The 25,874-nt window shown below is 41.7% G+C and overlaps 1 protein-coding gene across 5 annotated transcripts in view; it reads right to left on the reverse strand.

Moving 5' to 3' along the window:
- The window catches only part of FRMPD4 (FERM and PDZ domain containing 4), a 996,955-nt gene that overhangs the window by 642,601 nt on the left and 328,480 nt on the right, over positions 1 to 25,874 (reverse strand). Inside the window, exon 1 of one of the 5 annotated variants that reach the window (XM_023199060.1) lies at positions 9,632 to 10,188. The exons of 2 other annotated variants lie outside the window; for them this stretch is intronic. In XM_023199060.1, coding sequence (XP_023054828.1) covers positions 9,632 to 9,672 — 41 coding nt within the window. In that variant the 5' untranslated portion in view covers positions 9,673 to 10,188. Of the gene's footprint in view, positions 1 to 9,631; positions 10,189 to 10,888; positions 11,240 to 25,874 lie in introns of those variants that run through there. 2 more of the 5 variants (XM_023199059.2, XM_031934993.1) reach the window with 2 other exon arrangements.

Consider the following 25,874-nt stretch of genomic DNA (forward strand, 5'->3'; position numbering starts at 1 on the left):
GCCAAATTCCTTAAATAATGAGACTTGGAAGTCAAAATTACTCATTGATGATTGGGCTGCAGAACAGGTGTTGTGTTAATAGGCATGAAAACAATATTAGTCTCCTTGTACATCTCCCTCACAGCACTTGGGTGGCCAGGTACATTGTCAATGGACAGTAATATTTTGAAAAGAATCTACTTTTCCGGAACATAAGTCTCAAGAGTGGGCTTAAAATATTCAGTAAACCATGCTGTAAACAGATGCACTGTCATCCAGGCTTTGTTGTTCCATTTCTAGAGCACAAGCAGAGTAGATTTAGCATAATTCTTAAGGGTGCTAGAAGTTTTGGAATGGCAAATGAGCATTAGCTTTAACTTAAAGTCACCAGCTGCATTCGCCCCAAAAAAGAGAGTCAGCCTGTCCTTTCAAGCTTTGAAGCCAGACGTTGACTTTTCTTCTCTAGCTATGAAAGTCCTAGATGGCCTCTTCTTCCAATTAAAGGTTAGTCTACACTGAAAATCTGTGGTTTAGTGTAGTCATCTTTATCAGTGATCTTAGCTAGGTCTTCTGGATAATTTGCTGCAGCTTCTCTGTTAGCACTTGCTGCTTTACCTTATACTTTCATGTTATGGAGACAGCTTCTTTCCTTAAGCCTCACAAACCAATCTCTGCTAGTTTCAAATGTTTTATCTGCAGCTTCCTCACTTTTCTCAGCCTTCACAGAATTTAAGAGTTAGAGTCTTGCTCTGGATTAGGCTTTGGCTTAACAGAATGTTGTGGCTGGTTTGATCTTCTATCCAGACCACTCAAACTTTCTCCATATTAGTAATAAGGCTGTTTCACTTTCTTATCAATTGTGTGTTTCCTGGAGTAGCACTTTTAATTTCCTTCAAGAGCTTTTCCTTTGTATTCACAGCTTGGTGAACTGTTTGGCACAAGAGGTCTAGTTTTTGGCCTATCTCAGCTTTCAACATGCCTTCCATACCAAACTTAATTATTTCTGGCTTTCGATTTAAAGTGAGAGATGTGCAACTCTTCCTTTCACTTGAACACTTGCAGGCTACTGTAGGGTTATTAATTGGCCTGATTTCAATATTGTTATGTCTCAAGGAATAGGGGAGCCTGAGGAAAGGGAGAGACACGGGGGAATGGCTAGTTGGTACAGCAGTCAGAACACAAACAACATTTATCAATTAAGTTTGCCATCTTATATGTGTGGTTCATGACAGCCCAAAACAATTCCAATAGTAACATCAAAGATTACCGATCACACATCACCATAACAGATATAATAATAATAATGAAAATATGAGCACATGCTGTTGAAAAAACGGTGCTGATAGACTTGCTTGATGTGGAGTTGGCACAAGCCTTCAATTTGTAAAAAGTGCAGTATCTGTAAAGCACCAATAAACGAAAGTGCAATGAAACAAGGTATCCCTGTATCTACTATAAACCAAGGAGATTTAATACAAGGGTACTTGCCCTTGAAGAGTTCATAAATGAGACACAGATCAAAACCGGACTCAATTATAATACAATCTATACCAGTCAGCTGTTGCCACAACAATACTGCATAACACAGTGTCATACAAGAATAAGCATCTGTTTTCGTGCTCACAGGTTTGCCTGATGGTGCCGGTCCATGTGAATCAAGCTTCTAGGACCAACAGGTTAAACTAGGCAGTTCTTCATATAGCAATGTTAAGAGCTTTTTGCTTTTTTACATTCATTTTTTTAGCAATATACAATACCTCAAAGGCATTCTCCTACCAAAAACTTGTACCAAAACAGATACCCTGTGACTTCCGTCCCTATTCCACTGGTCAAAACAAGTCACTTGGCCAAGCCCAACAGCAATGGGGCAAAGAAGTACCTCTACCTCTAGGAGGTAGAACTATAATGTCACATGGAAAAGGCTTGGATTCAGGGAAGATTTAAGAATTGGGAACAAAATTGCAATCTATCACATAATGAAGAAATGTTATGAAAAGAGCAGGGCACGAGATGTCCAGCACAGATAGGGTACACAGTTACACTAAACTTCCCAGCTTGCCTCACAGTTACATAGGGTCAGAGTTCTGCCTAATGGAATTAGGGTAGAATGGTATACTTCAATTCTGGGCATGGCCCTTAAAAACCTCTCACCCAATCTTCTACCATTCTCTCCCCTCATCTGTCAGCTGAACACTGATGTGCAGGAAATCTCGGATAGCATACTGAAGATGAGAGAGTCCTATCTTACAGGTTCTCAGAATGGCTGAGCATAGCAGAGCTCCCCCACACCATCAGGTATACCTGTTTTGTGCATCAAGCAAACAAGAGATGGGCCACAAAAATTGAGGGGTTAATCTGTTAAAGCAGTGAAATTGTCTTCACCAATAAAAGATGTCAGTCGAGCTATTTCACCCAGGATTGGGAGGTTAGAGAAGGTGACATGGAACAACCTTAGATTAAAAGCTGAAACATAAAAGACAGATGGGAATTTTCCAGGTGTAAAAGAGGCAAGATAAAGATTGTTCCAGACAAAATGAAGAGTTTATACAAAGGTTCAGAGTGTGGCACTTTTTAGGACTTCTAAAAAATTCAACATGGTTAGGGGTAGACGTGTGTGTGTGTGTGTGTGTGTGTGTGTGTGTGTGTGTGTGTATACACATGTGTGCTTGGTGTTGAGTAGGAAATTAAGGCTGGAAAGGAGGAATAATAAGTACAGAGAAATATGGTTCTCAAAGGAACCAAGTGAATTGGGCCAAACCCAAAACGGTAAAGATAAAGAATATGGATTTTGTCCTCAATAGTATATAGACGGAGGGGACAAGGAAGATCCAATTTGCATGTTACAAAGCTTCTAAGTTAACCTACCAATGGTATTATAAGTGCTGACAGTTTAAGTACCACAGAGTGGGGCTGGCAAGGGTGACTGTGTTCAGGGTGAACCTCCAACCATATCTCTCCTTCCCCCAGCTAGCAAAGAAGGCTGACACCCAGACTGCCCCAAAGGAAAATTTGAGTACTAGGCAGAGGGATCAAAGAAGAACAGTAAAATACCCATGTAAAGGGCAGAGAATAAATATTTTAGGCTTTGCAAGCCATGCAGTTTCTGTCACAGCTATCCAACTCTCCCAAGAGCAGCTATAGTATACAAACAAAAGGGCATGGCTTTGTTTAAATAAAACTTTATTTATAAAAATGGTCATAAAGCTTTCTAAAATAAGTAAACACATCAGATAGGTTATAGTTTGCCAGCCCAGGCCCTAGGCCATGAAGTAGGACATTGCCCTGAGCCACAGTTCAGTTGGGCATGTCTGGGATTTACACCAAAACGAATTCCAGACTCCACCACTCTATAGCTGAGACTGCTAACCGCTCCTGTACTAGGGAAAAGACTGGTGACTTGGATCGTGAATTTCAGAAGAGACAAATATCCAGGACCCCAGTTACAGGAATCATTGTAAAATCACCACGGTCAGTATGTGATCCAATGTTGAATTAGCCAGGTGGCGCGTGTTCTCCCCCACACCAGTCTCTGACCAGATAAATAGCTGTGCCAGTTCAATAGAAAAATACACTAATTCCTACATTCACTGGGAAAATTTTACCATTAATTTTATGAACTTTTGCCTACTGCTTTCTTTGAACCTCATTTTTGTCAGGTAATCATGTATTATTTTCAATTAAGCAAATCTCATAAAACTTGTGAAGCCTATAAAAAATTACCAAAATAAAAATTAAAACCCTACAGTAAATTGTAATTGCAGGGAAATTACTTTTCATTTTCAAACTTTGGAAACATTTCTTTCATAGAAATGATTGTGTTTTCCTAGCATTCAAAAAAGGCTTTCTAAAATAAAAACTTACTGACATCTATAAAAACCCATTTCAATATCATAACTTTGCTTGTTGAGTTTAGAGCAGTAAAACAGAGACTCCTTAGACACACAAGTTGATGATTTTTTAACCATCAATCATATATATATATATATATATATATATATATACAATTTCAAATGTAAAAACAGAAATAAAAGTTTATTCTCTGAGACCAAGTCCAAGAGCAGGCTTTTTATTTTTAACATGTGCATTGTATTCCTTTATATTCAATAAAGAAGTACTGACACAGTAATTGTTCAGCTAAACAAATATGACAATTTGTTTGCAACAAATGTTAGAATGAATTGTATATGACTTCGCTCACTAATTATTTAGTATAGACTATGCATCTTATGCCAAATTCTGTAAACCATACTTGAAAATATACTTCTGAAAGAACAGTTCTGGCAGAAAACCCTTCTCATCTCTTTGCCAGGAAAAAAAAAATGGGAATGTTAACTTTGTTATCTAAAACTAAGGCTTAGATTTCTTCAAGATAATTATCAGAGCTTAAGTACATAATGACCTAAATTACTCAGAAGAAAGGCAGCATACTTTTGATATATGTTTTTGCTGTAAAGAACTAAAGGTAGTCTACAGTTTTTCATTACAATGCTCTCAGTCAAATTATAGGAAAGTTAGATTAAACTCAACTCCAAATTGATACAGCCTACCTCCATTCCTCTGACTACAACTAAATCCACTTATCTAGTTTTATTTCCATTTGGAAACAGATTAGTGAAGGTCATTAGCCATTAGGACCAGATGGCTCAAGTGTACTGTAAGGAAATACTAGGCATTCTCCCATTGACTTGATTATCAGTTCATCAGCACACATTGGTTGAGGCTATACAAGTAGTATCACTCATTCTTTTTCCATCCATTTTGAACTGGATGTTTATGGAAGGCAAACATCACCCTAACCAGCAACTCTCCAGCTCCCCAAAAATATCAAGTCAACTTAGTGACCAAAGAGTAAGCATGCATAATTTTTCCAAGTGCAACAAATTAGCAGGACAATTACGTCCACTTCTAATGGTCAGTTTCCAACAGTTCAAGAAGTAATTTCAGATCAGAAGTTTCGATAAAGATAAGGTCTATATTAATTGGTAATGTGCATTAGTGAATTCAAGTATTTATAATATGCTCAATTTGACATGCGTGTGCCCACATGTGTGCTGATAATGATAAAGAAGAGAAAACAGGAAAAGGCATTGTTTAACCCAGGCAGGGGTCAGTTAACTTTTTCTGTAAAGAGCCAGAGAGTAAACATTTTAGGCTTTGTGGGCCATAAGGTCTCTGTGGCATCTATTCAACTTTGCTGTTGTCAGGCAAATGCAGCCATAGACAATACATACATGAATGGACATGTGTTCCAATAAAACTTTATTTATGGACACTTTAAGTTTAATTTCATATTATTCTTTTTTTGATATTTTTGAACCATTTGAAAATAAAGAAACTATATTTTGCTCACAGGCTATGCCATAACAGTCAGCAAGCCAGATTTGGCTCATAGGCCACAGTGTGCCAACCCCCGTTTTAGCCTATTCATGATGTTCTTTTCCTGCTATGATTAGCTTTCAAGATTCAAGATCATTTGACGGTAACAGTGGTAGATTTCAGGACGGTATGCTTCAACAAAGGTTTTAAACGGTCTTGAGTTTTCTTACTGAGCCAAGTGTGAAACCAGTGGTTTCAGGCTCATTCCTTAAAGATACATTTCTAGTTCACCAATAATGTACATTCTCTTACAGCTAAACTTCCATGGTTAACTTCAAATGAAATAAAAAGGACTAAAGTTGAACAGTGTATGTGTATGTAAAGGGAGAGAATGAACAGCTGGAAGGACCATAAGCAGAAAGTGAGACTTTCCAGGTCATGCATTTAAAGTACAAGTAAGTTTCACTGCAGCTGTCAGTCTGTACCAAGTTCTGATAGCAAGAAGGTGAAACTTGCTTGCCCCAGACAATGAGAGAGAGAGAGAGAGAGAGAGAGAGAGAGAGAAAGAAATGCTTGGAATGGAACAAAGCCTGACCTAGACGCCTTCTTCCCAGAACTGTGAGCGACTAGACTTTCACAGCTTCAAACTAGCAACCCTTGGGAAACTAGAGTTAAATATTCCTAAAACAGGAATCTAGTTCTGTTATGAAACTGTTCATCATTTCACCTCCTGACAGCCACAAAAATCAGCAGAACTTAGAAAGGACTCAGAAGATGAGCAAGTAGCATTTTTAATAAAATTCAAATCCAGAGTCTTTGGAGGTTTTTCATTGCTAGCCTCCAGAGCTCACTATTATCAGCAATATTAATACAATTACTCAGTAAAAATAGCGGATACGGGAAAACCCTGACCTTTTGCACTACTTCTTTAACTTCCCCTTTTCCCTGGAAAATATTTAATTCTGAATAAGATAAAGGTAAAAGACAGAAGTTTAGTAGTATCTAAATGGATTTGACATAAAAATCTAAGGAAACTATACATATGTATTTTATATTTTTCCTCAAATATAAGATACTTGTAAGAAAATTAGTATTCTTTATTATGACAGATATTAGTCACTGCTATATACCACAAAATAACCCACGCAACTACAAGAAAATGCAAAATAAAGCATCCCCCAAATTTACCTACTACTGTAAGAAATCATCATATCAAGAGTGGGGACTCAATCATTATCATCAAGTCTACCATTTTGCTTAAAGAAAAGTCAAATCAGGGACTCAACCTATGAACATATCCGTCAATTTAATAACATCCCTATGAGTTTTGGATCTCAAATCATCTCCCTCAGGCAAAAGGGGCATAATCATATGTTTTTCTACTGGGCTGCATTTTTCTATAAACATTTGAAAGAGTGCATCTGCTTTACAAATAAAATAGTCAATACAAAGAGCAGTAACAATAAAAATATATGCCTGTTTTTATACTATTACTGGTTTATAAAGCAATCATCTGTAATGCTCTCATCTACAAGGATGGAAAATGATATAGAACTGTTACCAAGGAAACAGTGAAGTAAAACTGTATGTAAACTATCAAGCAGTTTTAAGAACCAGAAAATTAGAAGAACGGAAAAACCATCTTCACATAGAACCATGACACACTGTGCCACCCAAGAAGGATGCAATCAAGGGTCATAACTCTTACTGATGATGTAAAGGGTCCCAACTACTTGCCAGCAATTCCAACACTTGGCAGCAATTTGTTTTAATGGTACTGGGTTACTGAGGGGCAAATGTGAATTCTGATTTTTCCCACAATTAAAAGGGCATAGAGTCTGGAAACAAATAGTTAAATGTAGACACTCTAAAAAGTCAAAATATGCAGTTTATTTATTCCAGTGTCGATTAATATTCTCTTGGAATTCTCTGTAATTACACTGTCTGTACTCACAGATAGGACACTAAGCAAATATCACTTCCAAGATATGCCTTCTGAATTAACATTTAGAAACTCGAGTTTGTAGGAACCAAAGGCAAGGCCAGGACCCAGGGTAACTCCATGTGTTTGCCTCTAAACCAAGAGAATTTTAAGCACTCAAGTAACCATGCTGATCAAAGCTAAATCCTTTAGGAAGATTATCCATTCTGAAATCAGGAAAATCCTGCAGTATAAGCACTTTTATACTTCACCTTTGAGAAAAGAACTTGATTTCTGTAACAGTGTTTAAAACGCATACAAGACTTTCTTCCTCCCAAGGCAGAAACAAGCAACTGCAAACATGTGTTTTTACATGCTGATGACCCTCTAAAGGTATTTCTATCTCAGCTTGGGGACCATCCTTGAGCTCACACTAAGGAAAAAGAAGAATTATATGGATGGAAGATTTCTTAACCGGCACATCAGCTCAGAACATTTGCACCTTCTGTCTTTAGAATAAACACTCTACTGGATCACATTAAGGATAGAAAGTGAAACTCACACTCATTTACTAAATTTTAAACTCTCTTTAAAATAAGATACCACTCTCCCCACAACCTTGCTTGAGTTTTGCAAAAACTCAGATTTGTGAATATCATGTGGGCATCCTAAAATTTAGTAAAAAGAATATGAAACATCTTTTCACTGACACATGACACTGTCCTCTCCAAAGTTCCTAAGTTTAAGGACTAAACCAAGGCTCTAGATGTTTTGTTAAACTGTTTTTAGCATCTGAGGCCACCAAAAAGTATCCTGGTTACTTTGAACTATACTATTGGTTGAACTTCCCTTTCCCTTTAGCAGTAGCTCTGTCCATCACACAGAGGGTTCCACTCAGTCTCTAAACTTGCCCACAGCTGCTTCCCAACCATGGTTCATTATTTGACAGCTGTTTAGAAACTAGCCCTAGGCAGAAGCAGGCAGGAAGTTAATAGAATAGTGGTGTGAAGCAATGGCCCTCTATGAGATCAGCTTGAAAGCAAACAATTTGCCACACCACAATCATCCACTGCTTAACACATCAGTCTTCTGATCTGTAGGACAACACCTCTTCCTGAGCTGCTCTAAGACAAAGGTATTGACCTATCAACGGTGTATCTCCAGTCTACTTAGAGTAAGTTGCACTGGGCCTTTCTCCCTGGGGAAATCTGCTAGTGGCATGAAGACCGGCCCATGTTAGTAGAAAGGGAAGGTGGAGATGGGCAGGCAGAACAAAGACTGTAGATGTCGGAGAGAATGGCAACATCCAAACATAACCTTTCTGAAGTGGTCTAAATGTAATTTAACAAAGCAAAGTCAACATACGTTTCTACCTCGGACTATTGGAAGCTGCTCATCCCTGCCTGATGCAATCAACACATCTCACTCTGACACTCAGGACTGAAGGAAAACCTGGGATTGTTCTGTCCATATTGCAAGTAAGTTTTTAAGCTACATCCTGGAAAAACCCAACTGTCTACCTCCTACGTCCTGGTGGTAGCTGCTGTAAAGAGCTCCAGGGGCAGAGAAGGTTGGGCATGGTTTTCTAAGACTGCTCCTATCGGGCTCTTCTCAGTGAATGTCACATAGCAAGAAGCACAGACCTTACTCTGTGGCTCAAACGAAGACTTTGGAAGCATAAGCAGGCAGAAGACCTGGAGGAGTGCTCTGGCCAGGCAACACCTAGGCCGCCCAAGCATGGAAATGTTCCTCCTTTATCAGTATTACGCAAAAATATCCGAATCGATGATTTAGTTTTAGCTACTGTTTTAACAACATGGCCACTTAGAAGAAAATTTCTAAATCTTTCGAGGCTTAAGAATATAGTCACACACACACACACAAAAAGCTGAAAGTCTTTCTCTTCTATCTCCGTGACCTCACCATTTAGGTTACCATTGGGAGCACCTGGTCAACCTAGGCGCTAACTCTGTGGAGGTGTGGAGGTGTAATTTAGGAGTGGGGGAAGGCGGCACTTTTGGTCTCTGCAGCTTGGAAGGCAGGTACCCGAGGTCCAAGCACTTCTGGGTTTCCCTAGCAGTAGCAATTACAACCACCTTCTCTTAGCCCTGAATTATATACATGGGACCCCAAGCACCACTGGGGCTTTTCCTTAGGGAAAACAAACGGTTGTGAATATCGGTGTGTTGGTGAGGGCATGTATGTACCTCTCTGTGTGGTCTACACCCGTGGCTACACGAGCCTCAGCAGCCAGTGAGAAATAAGTTGAATGTGGCAGCCCCCGGCCACTTCGTTTCAGTCTTAAGCCCCGTCGCGCTTTCCGGCTTTTGCCTCTACCCAGCCTCCCGAAAAATAAGGCACCAAGTTGCCCGCGGCAGCGGCCCTGGGTGCAAACGGAACCCGCGCAGCCCCTACCTCGAAAGCTTTGCAATCTTCACAAAGCTGAAGACATCCATGCAGGCAGCTGGGGACCCCCGAGCGCGACAACTCCGTCGCCCCTTCTCACGCCAGCAACAACAGCAGCCTCCGCAGCCCCATGGCCAAGACCTCAGTGCGCCCGGGGCTCCAGTCGCGACAACAGCGGGTGGCGGCGGGGGCCGGAGAGAACCTGCACCTGGAGGCGGCGGCTGCTACCACCCTCCGGCCGCGAGCTGCGTGTGCATCCCGGAGCAGGACCATTGATGAGCACCCGCGGCAGGAAAACTCAATGGAGAGGGAGCCAGGCAGGGCGCAAGAGGCGGGGGCGGGGAGCGCGGCCCGGGTCTCGCGCCCCGCCCCGTGCGCTCTGGCCCCGGGGACTGCCGGGCGTCTAGAGAAAGCGAGGCCCGGGCGAGAGGCGCTGCTCTGGCTTCCCGGCCCTCGGACCCCCGTGCCCTGCGCACCAAGGAGCGCAGACGGAGCCGGGAGACCGGAGACAGCAGGCGAGCTGGGCACACGCGCACGCACCCCTCGCAGCACTGCAGCTGCCTCCCTGCCTCCTTCTCCAAGCCGAGTCCCTGCTCCTCTCCCCACCCCCACCCGCCCAGGGGGAGGGGGCACTCTCCTGTCACCCACTGCGTGTGCCTCCAGATCTGAAGGATCTGGTCTAACAGTCTATGGCACACTGGAGAACTGTGAACGCTACCCCTCCCTCCCCAAGCCGAAGGAGAACCGTGCAACCGCAGGTTGCCCAAAGCCTCGGTTTGCTCCGTAAACAAAACTAGCGATCGGAAGGAGCAGGGATGATAGAGGCTGGGTCGTTTGTCAAGGGGAAGGGAAGGGAGAAGCCCGGCGCAGCGGGCTCGATTGGGGGAGCGCAGAGTTCCCACTGCTCCCGAACCGCTGGGGCGAGACGTGACCACTGGGCTGGCTGGGAAGGTGTGTCTTTGGACAGCAGCACCGCGGGAGTGTCGGCCAAATAAGAACCGGAGGCATTTGCGGGTAGGGGGATGAACACAGCTGCTCCCTCCTCGAGGAGCTAGAGCGGAGGGTCCCAGGAGCCCGTGATGCAGAGGCTAATTCTAACCAGGCTCGGAATCTAAGGGAAGAGAAGGATTAGAATGGGGTCTGGCACGCAGAGCGAGCTGCTTTTGCAAACTGAGCCGTGGGAGAAGGGAACAAGGAAGAAAAAACAAAACAAAACCTAACAAAACCTTGCCTGAGAAGCAAAAACACAGAAACATAAACACTCACCTTAGACAGAGTAAACTCCAAGTTGCAGCCATCTAGAACTCCTCCTAGCCTTCTCTTTTACATGATTACCTTGGATAATCAGCCCTGTTCATTAACTCAGTTCTACCTCCTGGGAGGCTCAGGCTTCATTGGGCCCCTTTTTCTTCTTCCTCTTGGAGTCTCAAGGTCTCTTGTCCACAATCCTTTAAAATTTCCCCCCAGACTGTGAAGGTCAGCTGGCTGCACTAAGTGCGTGCTCTCCCACCAGCAGCGTTCACCTGGCGGCAGGGCCACTGCAAAGAACAGAGAGCACCCCCAGAAATGTTGGAAGATCCAGCCAGTGTTCCAGTCTAGCTCTCCGAGGGGATTAAGTAAGAAATGGGTTTAAAGTTCTCACACTTCTGCTTCTCTCCTGGTCTGTTATATTTAAAGTCTTCAGTATTCAAGCCTAGTACTAACGCGTTTTTTTTAAGCATTTATTTCAAAAACTGAACATAAAATAAATAGCAATCTGCAAAATCTAACTGACTTAAAACTCAGGCATAAAATTACATTTTTTTGAATACATAGTTATCAATTTTCCTGCAGCTTCTTTTAAACAGGCTAGTTTAACTGCATGAACGCAGTTACTACTCAAGGATCAGCAGAGGCGAGAGGGACCTTGGCTTTTGAACTCTGTTGTTTGTAAAATAATTATAGTTTGGATCTGCACTATGCTTTATAATTTTTAAAGCATTTTTTTTTTTTGCATTAGAGTCTCATAGCAACCCTGTCATATAAGTAAGGCAATATGTTTAGAAGAGAAATCTTTTATTTTTATGCCATAATCTATTCTCAACATACCAGACAAAAATGTGTGTGTGTGTGTGTGTTTTAACGTAGATCACATGTTACTTGTCTGATCTAAACTATGCAAAAGCTCTGCATTCTCATCAAGCTAAAGTTGCGCTGCTCCTGCTAGGACCAACAAGACCCTACATCCCTTATCCTTTGATCTTTCTTACCTCAAATGTTACTGCCCACTTCCCTCTCCCCTTTTTATCTGTCCCTCCTCATCCCCCACCCTGAGCCTCCTCCCCTCTCACACACACACATACACTCACTGGGCTCCAGAAATTTTGGCCTCCTTGCTGTTCTTCAAACTCTACAGGTAATCTTCCCACTTCAGGCTCTTTGCAATGGTTGTTCCCTCAACCTGTAATGCTCTTTCCGGGGACATCTGCATGGCTGACTTCTCCACCCTGTCAAATCTATGCACCAATACCACTTCCAAAAATCTCCCTCTAAAAAGCCTATTTAAAATTGCAAAAGACTCTCACATCCTGGACTCCAAGTGCCTATTAACTGTTTTATTCTTTTTTCTTGTTTCCATAGCACTTATCACCCACTAGCACACTATATAATTTATTTTTATCTTTAGGATTTCTTTTTTCTTTTTTTTTGGTCTGAATCCCCCACTGGAGCTCCGCAAGGGCTGGGATTTTTGTTTTGTTTTGTTTTTGTTTTTCACTGATGGATCCCAAATGCTTAGACCACTTCCCCAGATGTAGAAGGAACTTAAGAAATATTTGTCAAATGAACAAATTGTATGCCCATTGGATTCACAGCCCAACCAAAGCTGGCCAAGCATCCCCAGTGAGTACTGATCTCTGTATGACTTCATGGCTTACGTCTGTCTGTCTCCCCACCCATCTACTTCCCCGGCATCCTTCAACCTCCTTTGGACTGACTGTTAATGATGGCAACAAAGGCCTTCTTAGATTCTCCAGTTATTTTCCCCCTTCACCTTTTCTACCTTTCCCCCAAGAGAGTGGCCACTGACACGTTCCCTCATCTCCAAGTCAACATCTGGCAGCACAAAACCAGCTCATGATTGGGAAAAGGGGATAAAAACTGTGCCTTTGGAGAATGTGTTTTGAAAAAGTTCTTCCTTCTGAGAACAGAACAGTTAGGATGCTTTTTTTAAAAGGATTACCCTGTTTATCAATAATTATTCCAGATACCAAATAGCTAATTATCCAACAGTGAAAGTGACAGGAAATAGACATTGTGTTTACTTCTAGAGAGACAGCCTCCCTTGGAGACATCTGGTCTACCTGGAACAGCTTGCTGTTGGCCTTCTCCCTGTGCCAATTTGTATACTACAGTTATGAATGGTGCAGATGCCATCTCTCCACAGCATAATAGCTACCAAGGGAAATGACTGACTTCTCCAGGTCTTTACACATCTCTCATATAGTAATTATCTAGTATGTTATGTTTTCTAATGGATTGATATTGTTTTCTAAAACAAAGAGATTCTACCCCTCCTCCTTTGTTTCTCATTAATATAGCAATGGAAAAAGCTGCTCCCTTGAAACATGCTAACACAGAGTGTTTATATCTTTAAGCCATCTTGGCAGAAGGGCGGAGATTGGAGTAGTTGGTCTCTCAGCTCTGTCCCCTCTCTGTGCCAGGTGTGTGCTGAAGAGGTTAGGTTAGGTTTGTCTAGCATGAACTAGATCTGCCTAAAACAAATAAAAGCCAAAAAAAGTGGGATCCTGAGTACATATGTGGCTTTCTGAAGTTTTCATATTAACCTGGATAATCTCTAAGGCTCCTTCTAGATCTTGTAGGGATTTACTAGTTGGAAAGTTTATTATCCAACCTTGAGAATCTACTTAATTTGCTTCACTTAGGTTCAAGTGACCTTTGGTCATTTCTGAAAACCAGACACTTTCAAACACTGTTGAAAGTACTCATGAATAAAAGATTCAGGGTCACCAGATCCAGAGCAAGTCCTATAACTTCTCTGACACTCAGTTTCCTCAGCTGTAAAATGGAAATAATACATCTTTACCTTACACAAAATGAGCACTTGAAGTTGGCACCAGTTTACAGTTGGCTACATATGAGTTGAGGCACATGAATGTTAGCTCTAGAAGGATTTCCACAGCTGTCTGCAGCCTTGGCAGTACTAGTAGGAAAAGTTTCAGCCTATAAAATGACTATTTAGGAGGCCCAACATTTGCTTGGATTAATCAGAGGTGGGCGCTTTTGCCTAAAAATCAAACACTTTGTTGCCTGGGCAGTTACTAAAGCCCTAAGCTGTAATATCTTTTATGCCCCAGGGGATTATCAGGGGGAAGTGTGAGGAACTTCTTCATCATTGTTAAGGCCTTATCTAAAGCTGGTGTTAGGAATCTGCTATTGGGCCAGATGTTCCATATAGGTTGGCAGCTGAGGGTTCTTTTGCTGCAAATTACAGTAGAGAGAGCCCCAAGCATTTCTCAGCTGGACTGTAGCATCTTGACCATCTGGTCTCAGTCCTGAAAACAGAAGTAAATAAATAACAGCAAGGTATTCATTCAATCAGCAAATATTTATGGAGTGTCTCCCATGTACCAGGCACCATTGTAAGCACTGGGAAGTAGACTAGGCAACGAGGCAAGTTTCTGCTCTCATAGAACTTATAAAGAGAAGGTAGATGATAAACAACAAAATCAGAAATTGCAGCCAACAAGAAAATAGCAGATAGCAATGTGCAGAGAATTAAAATTCTTCTGATAGAAAGGGAGTGGCTAGGTGGCTATTTGTTATTCAGTGGTTCAGGAAGACTTCTATAAGGAGGTGACATTTAAACTGAGATATGAAGAATCTCATAGAGGCTATGGAGGCTGCCACACAAAATTCATATGGGAGAGCATTCCATGCAAAAGGAACGGCAAGGATAAAACAAGGATGGAGTCCTTGAGGCAGGAACAATGATTGTATGTTTGAAGAATCAGAAGGCAGCCAGTGTGACTGAAGAGTAATGCATTAAATGAAGTGAGAGTGAGTGAATTTGCAGGGGCAAGAAAGGTGAGATCACATGGGGCACAGAAGGCCAGTGTCAGCTGTCTGGCTGGTATAATGAGATAGGAAGCCATGTGAGGATTTTTAGCATGGAAGTGGCCAAATCTGACTTATGTTTTGAATGACCACTCTTGAGGAAGTGAGTGTGAGGGCAGGGAAATTACTGACTTAGGAGCCTGTTGCAAGAATCCAGACAAGAGCTGGCAGCAGCTCAGAGAGGACATGACAAGGAGGTGGTGAAAAGTAGCCAGGCTTAAGATATGTTTTGAACAGGAACAGTTGATGGGTTAGATGTAAGAGGTGGGGAAAGAGAGGAATAAGGGAAAAACTCATTTATTTTTATTATTTACGAAATACCCTGGTTTGGTCCCAGCAGTTTGGGAGGCTGAGGTGGGAGGATCACTTGAGCCCAGGACGTTGAGGCTGCATTGAGCTCTGATTATGCTACTGCACTCCAGCCTGGGGAACAGAGTGAGACCCTATATGAAAAAAAGAAAAGAAAAGAAGTGCCCTGCTTCCCTTCCCTAGATATAGAACATACAAAAACCAGAAGGGTTTGGCTGGGTGCAGTGGCTCAGGCCTGAAATCCCAACACTTTGGAAGGCTGAAGTGGGAAAATTGCTTGCTACCAGGAGTTTGAGACCAGCCTGGGTAACATAGTGAGACCTCATCTCTAAAAAAGAAAAGAAAAGAAATTTTTAGAAACCAGAAGGGTTTTACCTCCATCTGGCTAAAGTATTCTGCCTTTCCTCCTGTTCCTTTTTTTTTTTTTTTTTTTTTTTTTTTTTTGAGACGGAGTCTCACACTCTCACCCAGGCTGGAGTACAGTGGTGCCATCTCGGCTCACTGCAAGCTCCGCCTGCCGGGTTCACACCATTCTCCTGCCTCAGCTTCCCAAGGAGCTGGGATCACAGGTGCCCACCACCACGCCTGGCTAATTTTTTGTGTTTTTAATAGAGATGGGGGTTTCACTGTGTTAGCCAGGATGGTCTCGATCTCCTGACCTCGTGATCTGCCCACCTCGGCCTCCCAAAGTGCTGGGATTACAGGCATGAGCCACTGCGCCCGGCTCTTCCTGTTCCTTTTAATGAACTCCAGTGCTCTGAAAGCTGACCCTCCTGTGATTCTCCTCTCTCTTGCCTGCTCAAGGCCCTTAATCTAGCACTTACTGTCTTTTTCCTGTATCAGTGTTTGTTTGTTTGTTTGTTTTTATCAAACTGTTGGACCATTCCTATGTGCATTCAAACATGATGCTTTTCTTTTTACCCTTACAATCACCCTACATTAAAACTGTTCTTGTCATTGTAACTAGGGACTCCACGTAGCTGAATACAACAGCCATTGCTCAGTCCTTATCAACACAGCTGACCATTCCCTCTTCCTTGAAACATTTTCTTCACATGTCTTTGGGGACTCCACACTCTCCTGGTTTTCTTACTTCCTTGCTGTTTGCTTCTTCTCAATATCTTTTTGTTACTCTTCTGTCACTGTATCTCATCTTGCCAACCTTGAAACATTGGGATGTCCCAGGGTTCGGCTAGAGTTTCTTCTCTTTGAGTGTCTATGCTTACTTCCTAGGTGACAACATTGAGTTTTATGATGCTTAATGTTATGTATATGCTGACAAATTCCACATTTCTATCTCTGGCCTAGATCCCTCAACTCCAGACCGCCCACTCAACATCTCCATCTAGTGTTTAACAGGCACCTTGAAGTTAACATAGCCTAAAACTAATTCTCATAGAGAAGACTCCTGTCTACAGTCTTTTCCATCTCTGGTAATGCCAATTTCATCCTTTTAGTTGCTTAGCTCCAAAATCCAGGGGCCACCTTTAACTTTTTTTCCCTCCTAAATCTCACCTAAAACCGATGATCAAATCATTCAGATCTACCTCCAAAATAGATCCACATTATTTATATATCCTCCCAACTCCACCACAACCACTTACATCCAAGCCTCCATTATCTCTTTCCTGGATAATTGTAATGGCCTACTAGCTGCTCTCTCTGCTTCCCCCATTGTCCCTTCGTTTGTTACTTTTCACTTTGTGTGCATGTCTTAATATTCTATAGTCTGGGAGAGGGACTAGGAGTTGGAAAGCCAGAGAAGTTGGTTTTAAATATTATTGTTTTCATCAGTATTCAATAAAGAGATGAATCATTATTGTACATTTGTAAGTTTTGCATTTTCTAAATGCTTTTGTTCCTTTATACCTGGAAATAACCCTGTAAGTTAGAGAAAAAAGTTATTATTATCCCATTTCAGAGATGACAAAAAGTGAGACCAGAAAAGCTAAGTGATGACAATAATTCTTAGTAAATATGAGGATTATGACAAGAAGCATTGTTTCCTGGAGATTCATCTAGTATCATGAGGGGAATTTTGAATATAGATTTGTGGAATAAAAATGTCTCAAATTCTACCAATATAATTCAGGTTTTTTTTCTCTCATATTTGATTGTCCTAAAGGAGATTCAAAAATTTAAAATGCCATATGGGGCATAAGAAAGAACAACAGAAAGGCACCAGGATATCTTGGTACCATTCCCAAATCTGTAAATATAAGTGACCCTTAAGAAATCATTTAACTTTTCTTAGTGTTGTCTTCCTCATTTGTAAGCTTTATAGGTTAAAATAAATGTGCATGTCCTGTTCTCATTTCCTTCCCCTTCTGATGCAATGCACATACACAAGTGAATCTTCCTAAGGGCCAAGAGATGTATAATATTTTGAGATTCCATCTACATTGGTAATTCTGTAATCAAGAAGACTAGGTTCTACAGGAACAAATTCAATATCAGAAACTTTTACCAGTCAACTGTATATCTATAAAATACACAATGATTAGCTCAGCCCCTCAGAAGCTGACCTTTATTCAAGGTTAAGAACCACGTTTGCTATATGGGCCTTCCCCTGGGCCTTATTAGGTCACTTAACTTCCTTTCTTTCTTTATCCCCACCCTCTCTCACCTGTTTTGCTCAGGCACATACCAAAAGTCTGCCAATGTAGGATTATAATTACTGCTTTCCCACTGAATCTCCTCTTGTCTGATGAGGTATGGAAAGGCACAGGGAGGAGGTCATTTAAAAGATTCTGCCAGTGTATAATTTTCAGACTATGAATTCTTAATGTGACATACCCTGTAACAATATTTTGAATTCTTATGCAACATTCAAAAAACCTACAAAGCCTCATATTTGTCTGAGACATATTTTAATATTTCAAACTCATTTTAAACCTCTCAGATCCAGAATCACTTTTATGCTGTCTTTCTGACATAATGTTCCTTCACCTTGGCCCCCCGACTAGACAAAAACTAATCAAATCACGTTGAATAACAGCACTTCTGCTTGATGGATAAATTGCTCTAGTCCTGAAGACTATTATGAGGGTGAACTTTAAGGAAGATGTATGTACAAAAACGGCAGACTTGAGACCAGTTATTCCAGGTTTTTGAAGTCTCATTCATAAATTAATTTATTATTTTACTTATTAATTCATTCAATTAATATTTATTGAACATCTACCATATATACTAGGCATTGTGGAGAGGGAATCAAGATGAAAATCTGACTACTGTCCTCAAGGGCTGTAGCAGGCATTGGTGCCTACTCTTTTCATGTGGAAATGAAGTTCCTTCTCAAGACCACCTGAGAACCCACCTCCCATCCAGCATCCAGTAGTTCTCTCCCTCCTCACCGCTTCCTGTCTCTAAATGAGGTTATCAAGCCTTAAGCTATATCTATCATCTTGCAACCATGAGGCAACAGGCATGAAAATCAAAAGTCAAGATGTTGAGAACAGTGGGGTAGAGGCCAGAGGGGCTTGGTCCTGGAAGATATTGTCAAGTCATAGAACCAACTTAGAATGTTGGCCTTCAAATTTTCATTTTATGAGATAATTAAATCTCTGTCCCCACCCCCTTACACCTCCACCTTCCCTCCCTCCCTCTCTCCCTTTTTCCATTTAAGCCAAAGATAATCAAGTATTTTGTTACTTGCAGCTGAATGCATGCCTAATTGATGCAGGGGGTTAACAATTAGTTGTGGGAGGGTGGCAAAAAATTATTTCTTAAAGACCTATAAAGAGATTTAATAAGGCAACTATGTAAACAGAGTATAAGATAGATAATCATTATGATGCCCCACATTGGTATAATGCTTTGAAGTTTAGAAAGGTTTCTGCACATGTCATCTCAGGCTTTACAACAATCCTATGGGGCAGGAATTATTGTCTCCAATTTACAAATAATAATCCTGAGGTCCTAGGGAGTTAAATGATTTGTTAGAGACCACACAGCCAGAAAACTGGAAGTAGAAGTCCTCAAACACATGTAACCTAATTTCCAATTTACTAAGCTTTCAACTATAGCAGAGCTACCTCACTCAGCCCAATGTCCATCGGCCTCAGCAAACTGTGAGAGGTGGAGATAAGAGGATGGGTAGCCATGAAGGTTGTTCAAAGGAGGGAGCTATATGGGGCTGGGACACAGGAGAGTCTCCCGAAGAAGGAGAGCTGATATAGTTTGGATGTGTTCCCACCCAAATCTAATCTTGAATTGTAGTTCTCATAATCCTGTGTCGTGGGAGGGACCTGGTGGGAGGTGATTGAATCATGGGGGCAGTTAACCCCATGCTGTTCTCATGATAGTGAATTCTCATGAGATCTGATGGTCTTATAAGGGGCTTTCCCCCCTTTGCTTGGCACTTCTCTCTCCTTCTGCCTTGTGAAGAGGGATTGTTTGCTTCCCCTTCTGCCATGATTGTAAGTTTCCTGAGGCCTCCCCAACCATGCAGAATTGTGAGTCAATTAAATCTCTTTTCTTTATAAATTACCCAGTCGTGGGTATTTCTTCATAGATGCATGAGAATGGACTAATACAGTAAATTGGTACCACAGATAGTAGGGTGCTGCTATAAAGATACCCGAAAATGTGGAAGCGACTTTGGAACTGGGTAACAGGCAGAGATTGGAACAGTTTGGAGGGCTCACAAGAAGACAGGAAGATGTAGGAAAGTTTGGAACTTCCTAGAAACTTGTTGAATGGCTTTGACCAAAATGCTGATAGTGATATGGACAATGAAGTCCAGGCTGAGGTAGTCTCCGATGGAGATGAGGAACTTGTTGGGAGCTGGAATAAAGGTGACTCTTGCTATGCTATAGCAAAGAAACTGGCAGCATTTTGCCCCTGTCCTAAGGATCTGTGGAACTTTGACACTGAGAGAGATGATATAGGGTATCTGGCAGAAGAAATTTCTAAGCGGCAAGGAATTCAAGAGGTGACTTGGGTGCTCTCAAAAGCTTTCAGTTTCACACATTCACAAACACATAATTTGGAATTAGAATTTATGTTTAAAAGGGAAGCAGAGCATTTGTAGCCTGACAATGTGATAGAAAATTTGCAGCCTGACAACGTGATATAAAAAGCAAAACCTATTTTCTGCAGAGAAATTCAAGTTCACTGCAGAAATTTACATAAGTAATGAGGATCCAAATGTTATTCACAATAGCAAAGACTTGGAATCAACCCAAATGTCCATCAGTGACAGACTGGATTAAGAAAATGTGGCACATATACACCATGGAATACTATGCAGCCATAAAAAAGGATGAGTTTGCGTCCTTTGTAGAGACATGGATGCAGCTGGAAACCATCATTCTTAGCAAATTATCACAAGAAGAGAAAACCAAACACCGCATGTTCTCACTCATAGGTGGGAACTGAACAATGAGCTCACTTGGACTCGGGAAGGGGAACATCACACACTGGGGCCTATCATGGGGAGGGGGGAGGGGGGAGGGATTGCATTGGGGAGTTATACCTGATATAAATGATGAATTGATGGGTGCTGACGAGTTGATGGGTGCAGCACACCAACATGGCACATGTATACATATGTAACCTGCACGTTATGCACATGTACCCTAGAACTTAAAGTATAATAAAAAATAAAAAAATAAAAAAAAAAATCACCAAAACAATGGGGAAACTGTCTCCAGGGCATGTCAGAGACCTTCATGGTAGCTTCTTCCATGACAGGTCCAAAGGCCTAGGAGGGAAAAATGGTTTCGTGGGTAGGGTCCCAGGCCCCTCTGCTCTGTGCAGCCTCAGGACATGGCACCCTGCATCCCAGCTGCTTCGGCTCCAGCCACGGCTAAAAGAGGTCAAGGTATAGCTCAGGCCATTACTTCAGAGGTTGCAAGCCCCAAGCCTTGGCAGCTTACACATGGTGCTGAGCCTGTGGGTGCACAGAAGTCAAAAACTGAGGTTTGGGAACTTCTACCCAGATTTCAGAGTACATATGGAAATGCTAGAATGTCCAGGCAGAAGCTTGCTTCATGGGCAGAGCCCTCATGCGGAACCTCTGCTACAGCTGTGCGGAAGGGAAATGTGGGGTTGGAGCTGTGAGAAGAGGGCCACCGTCCCCCAGAACCCAGAATGGTAGATCCACCAACAGTTTGCACTGTGCACCTGGAAATGCCACAGACACTCAGTGCCAACCTGTGGAAACAGCTGGGAGGGGGCTGTGCCCTGCAAAGCCACAGGGGTGGAGCTGTCCAAGGCCTTGTGAGCCCACATCTTGCATTGGCATGACCTGGATATGAGACATGGCATCAAAGGAGATCATTTTGGAACTTTATGGTTTAATGACTGACTGCTCTATTGGATTTCAGACTTGCATGGTGCCTGTAACCCCTTTGTTTTGGTCAATTTCTCCTATTTAGAATGAGTATATATATCCAATGCCTGTACCCACATTGTATCTAGGAAGTAACTAACTTGTTTTTTATTTTACAGGCTTATAGGTAGAAGGGACTTGCCTTGTCTCAAATGAAATTTTGGACTTGGATTCTTAGGTTAATGCTGGAGTGAGCTAAGACTTTGGGGGACTGTTGGAAAGGCATGATTGTGTTTTGAAATGTGAGGACATGAGATTTGGGAGAGGCTAGGGGCAGAATGATATGGTTTGACTGTGTCCCCATCCAAATCTCATCTTGAATTGTAATTCTCATAATCCCCACATGTGGTGGGAGGGACCCAGTGGGAGGTAATTGAATCATGGCAGCAGTTACCCCATGCTGTTCTTGTAATAGTGAGTTCTCATGAGATCTGATGGTCTTATAAGGCTTTTTCCCCCTTTACTTGGCATTTCTCTCTCCTGCTGTCTTGTGAAGAAGGATGTGTTTGCTTCCCCCTTCTGCCATGATTACAAGTTTTCTGAGGCCTCCCCAGTCATGTGGAACTGTGAGTCAATTAAACCTCTTTTTTTATATATATATAAATTACCCAGTCTCAGGTATTTTTCATAGCAGCACGAGAACGAACTAATACAGGAGACCTAATGGATGGGTGGGAATTCAGAAAGAAAGACCATTCCAGACAAAGAGAATGTTGTGAAGATGAAAACAGGAAGATAAAAACAGGAATGAACATGTATTTCAATTGGAGTACATTCCTTGAGTTGGAGAAAAACTAAGGATATAAGGGACAAATGAATTCTGACATCAGGTATTCAATTTCACACCATGGACCTACCATTTTAGTAGGCAATGGGGTTCAATTAGCAACTCCAGAACAAAGACTTGTAGGGGCAGTTACAATAGGAAATTGAGCTTTATCAATAGAGCAATGGGTGGATAAAGGAGAGGAAGAGAACCTGGAGGCAGAAACCAGTAAGGGGATATTTTCAGTGGTCAACCAGGTGAGAGAATGTATGTCGATGATGCAAACTAGGGCTGGGGCATCTAAAACAGAATAGCCATGATGGAATTAGGATGGTTGGCTAGGCTTGTCTATTGAGTATGACAGATAGTAATGGAAGGCAGAAACCAAATTAGACTTCAAGGAATTCAGTAAAAGCAGCGGGTTTAGGGGAATGACAAGGATGACTGGTCTACTTGTTCCTTAGCACCCTAGGAAGAATGCTGATTTAATTAAATCAAACTCCCTCCCCTGCTCAGAACCACTCAGCGGGGCTCTTTTGTGAGGCATCAGTCCAGTCTGCCTATGATGTGAGACCTCTCTCTCACCCTTCCTGCAGTCACTACCAAAACTTCAGATCCATCCTTAGCTGTGTGCCTGGCTTTGTAAGACACTAAAATCTACCTCCCATAAGTTATCTCTCAGAGCAGGAAGATGGAGGAAGATTCATGATCCCTTTCTCCCCAAGGAACCAGCTTTGTCTCCAACCAAGAAATGTAGTATTCTCCTCTCCATGGCGTTTTGCTATTATTATTATCTATTCATTCTGGCTTTCCTTGGGATTCTTGCCATCAATCGGCAGACAGATGTCCTTCTCTATGGTTCTTCCTGTTTCCTGCTGTGTCACTGGCTAGTGACAAGCTGTGGCTAAGTTGTCAGCTCCCCAATTACAGGACAGTCTAATTACAGACATGTTATACTTGCAAGGTATTATTACTGAGGCTCTGTCTGCCATAGCCTAGAAGTAATCAAGCAAAATGTTATCTCAATTGTTATGGAACTGATATATAGAGTGATGTAAATTCTCTCATGCAGTCTTGGTCTTGGGGATGCCCTTGGACTCTCAGGATGGGTTAACTGAGTGGATCTTGTTGAATGGGCTAGAATAAAACAGAAGGTAAGATGAGAGAAAGCTGAGGGAACAGGAGCATAGGGAATACAGAAGAGTCACTAAACTAGATTCTTCAGGGCCATTCAGTGAGCAGGGCAGAGCTTTCTGTCCCCCTAATCTCATTCAATCTTTACCCTCTTCAACGTAGGAGAAGGGAATTTTTGCATTTGCTAAAACTAACATTTGAACTCTTGTTACGAGGGACTGTCAATGTTAGCAAGTCCAAAGTTGGTCTTATAGTTGTTCTACTCTGAAGAAACCAAAGGATGTAAATCTATTCCTGTGGAGGACTTTACCCTGTCTAGAGGGATGTATTGGATCCCTTCCAGAACATAGCTGGGAAAGACAGCCTCTACCCACCTGACCCCAGTGTGCTTGCCAAAAAGGCTCCAGATAAGGACCAGGGATAAAAAAAAAAATCAGAGGAAAGAGGAAAAAGGAGAGGAAAACTCCCAATTGCCCATCAGAGGCTGACTGTCAGGATGGAAAGATTGCTTGGTGAGAAAAGTAATGCTGGGCATCATTTTCTGGGTTTCTTGTATATTTGAGAACAGCCAATAATGAGATTCTTTCTTTCTTGTAACACCTCCAGAAACCCTTCCAGATGTGGTTTCATTTCAGTTTTTTAAAACATAAGGGGTGTCCTTCTAATTCCAAGGGACTTATATCTCAGGATGTCCAGGTTCCAGGAGACTATTCCAGAAAATTAACACAACCTACACTGGCTCATGAATGAAAGCTACATCAGAGCTTTATCAGAGTATGTCGATACAGCAGAGGAGAATTTCAGACTCTCAGTATGGAATTATTGGAAGAGCTGAAAGCTTTTAGAAAGCTTATGGGGCCCCAAGCATTCTCTCAAGATTGCCATGGCATCACTTGCACAGTGAATTAAGAACCCAGTCAGTGGGACTGCTCTCAAAGGGCACTGTATCTCAACGGAAATGAGGATGAAAAGGTTCCCAGCTGATCTGCATGCTAGGAAACGTACTGTACAACGAAGACATTAAATGAGTAGTGGGACTGGCAGTAGAGCACATTCCTGGATTTACTCATTCTTTCATTCAATAAATATATATTGAGCATTTATTAAATGGAAGGCATTGTACAAGTTGCTGTGGCTACCATGGTGAGCCACACAGGTGTAACTTCTAGCAATTTTACACTCCAAGGGCACTCCACTTTGGAGCTCTGCCACCCTCCCCTCATTATATCAAGCATATTAAAATGCATACTCATCACACATTAAATATCCTTTGTTGCTATTAATATTTGGAAGATTTTTAATAAAATCTATAATTTTGAATTTTGTTATGAATCAAATATTTAGTTTGCTCTTGTGATCTGATTCATATACATCTACTTAAGAATAGAGTTTCATTCACTTGATTGCCATATTGTAACATCATTAAGTTTTGTAAACATTTAATTACACATTAATTACTTTTAATTTTACAGCTTATTTTCGTATTTTGGAGGCCAATATCTGTTTTCCTCAGGTCTCAAATTATGAAATAGTCGCTTCAAAATCTCAAAGGCCCTTGATATTTGGTCTGCCACATGTTAGGGAATAAAGAAACCCCAATGGGTCCTCCCATTGTAGAACCTACCTTCTAGTGTGCGAGAAAAAAATACTTATTTAATTATCTAATAGTGTACATATTTTTAACTTTTATAAGAGCTAATAAAAGAATGTACAGAATGTTCAGTTAGCAATTAACTGAGGACCAAACCTTGTCTTACAAGGAACATGGTGTTAGGGGAAGTTTTGCTAAGTAAGTGATAAACTGTGAGCACTGAAAGATAACAGGAAATTAAGAGAAGAGGAATTGGTTCAGGAATATCATTCCAGAAAGGGAGATTAGTATGTGTAAAGTCCCTAGGAAAGGAAGGGTCATGGGATGTACCAGGAACTGAATTGCAAGCAATATAGGGGATAGTGGTAGCGATGAGGTCGAAGAGGAGGTTAGAGGGCCCACAGGCCACTGGAAAGATATCTTGTATATCTTAAGTGCAATGGGAAGTCATTGGAGTTTCCTTTCAGAATAGCAATGACACGTCTGCTCCTGTGATTCCCAGGGGTTGGACACCAAGGTGGGAGCATAGAGAATGAAGAAAAGCACAAACCAAGAATTGATTTCACTGTTCTAACCCAAGTAGCACTGACACAACACCCCATCAGAGGAGTGTTTTTACCCAAGAAGTTTAGAAGGTTGTCACAACAAGTAAGAAGGGTTGCTACTGGACTCTAATAGGTAGAGACCAGGGATGCTATGAAACACCCAACAATATACAAGATAGCCCCACAACAAAGAATGATCCACTCAATTGTCAATAGTGTTGAGGTTGAGAAACCTTACTACAGAACAGTGCTATAGACTCAACAACAATGTGTGCTGAGAAACCTCATCAGACCTAGAAGTCGAAAAGGTAGTTCTTTCTTTTCTACTAAGGTCAAACAATGGAGAGGGATGCTAGAGTGCAAGGAACAAATGGAAGGAACCCAGAAGAAAATTAAGGCCAGGTGCAGTGGCTCATGCCTGTAATCCCAGAATTTTGGGAAGTCAAGGTGGGTGG

The sequence above is a fragment of the Piliocolobus tephrosceles genome, chromosome Y (assembly GCF_002776525.5).
Source record: "Piliocolobus tephrosceles isolate RC106 chromosome Y, ASM277652v3, whole genome shotgun sequence".
In the NCBI taxonomy this organism is placed as follows: Eukaryota; Metazoa; Chordata; class Mammalia; order Primates; family Cercopithecidae; genus Piliocolobus; species Piliocolobus tephrosceles.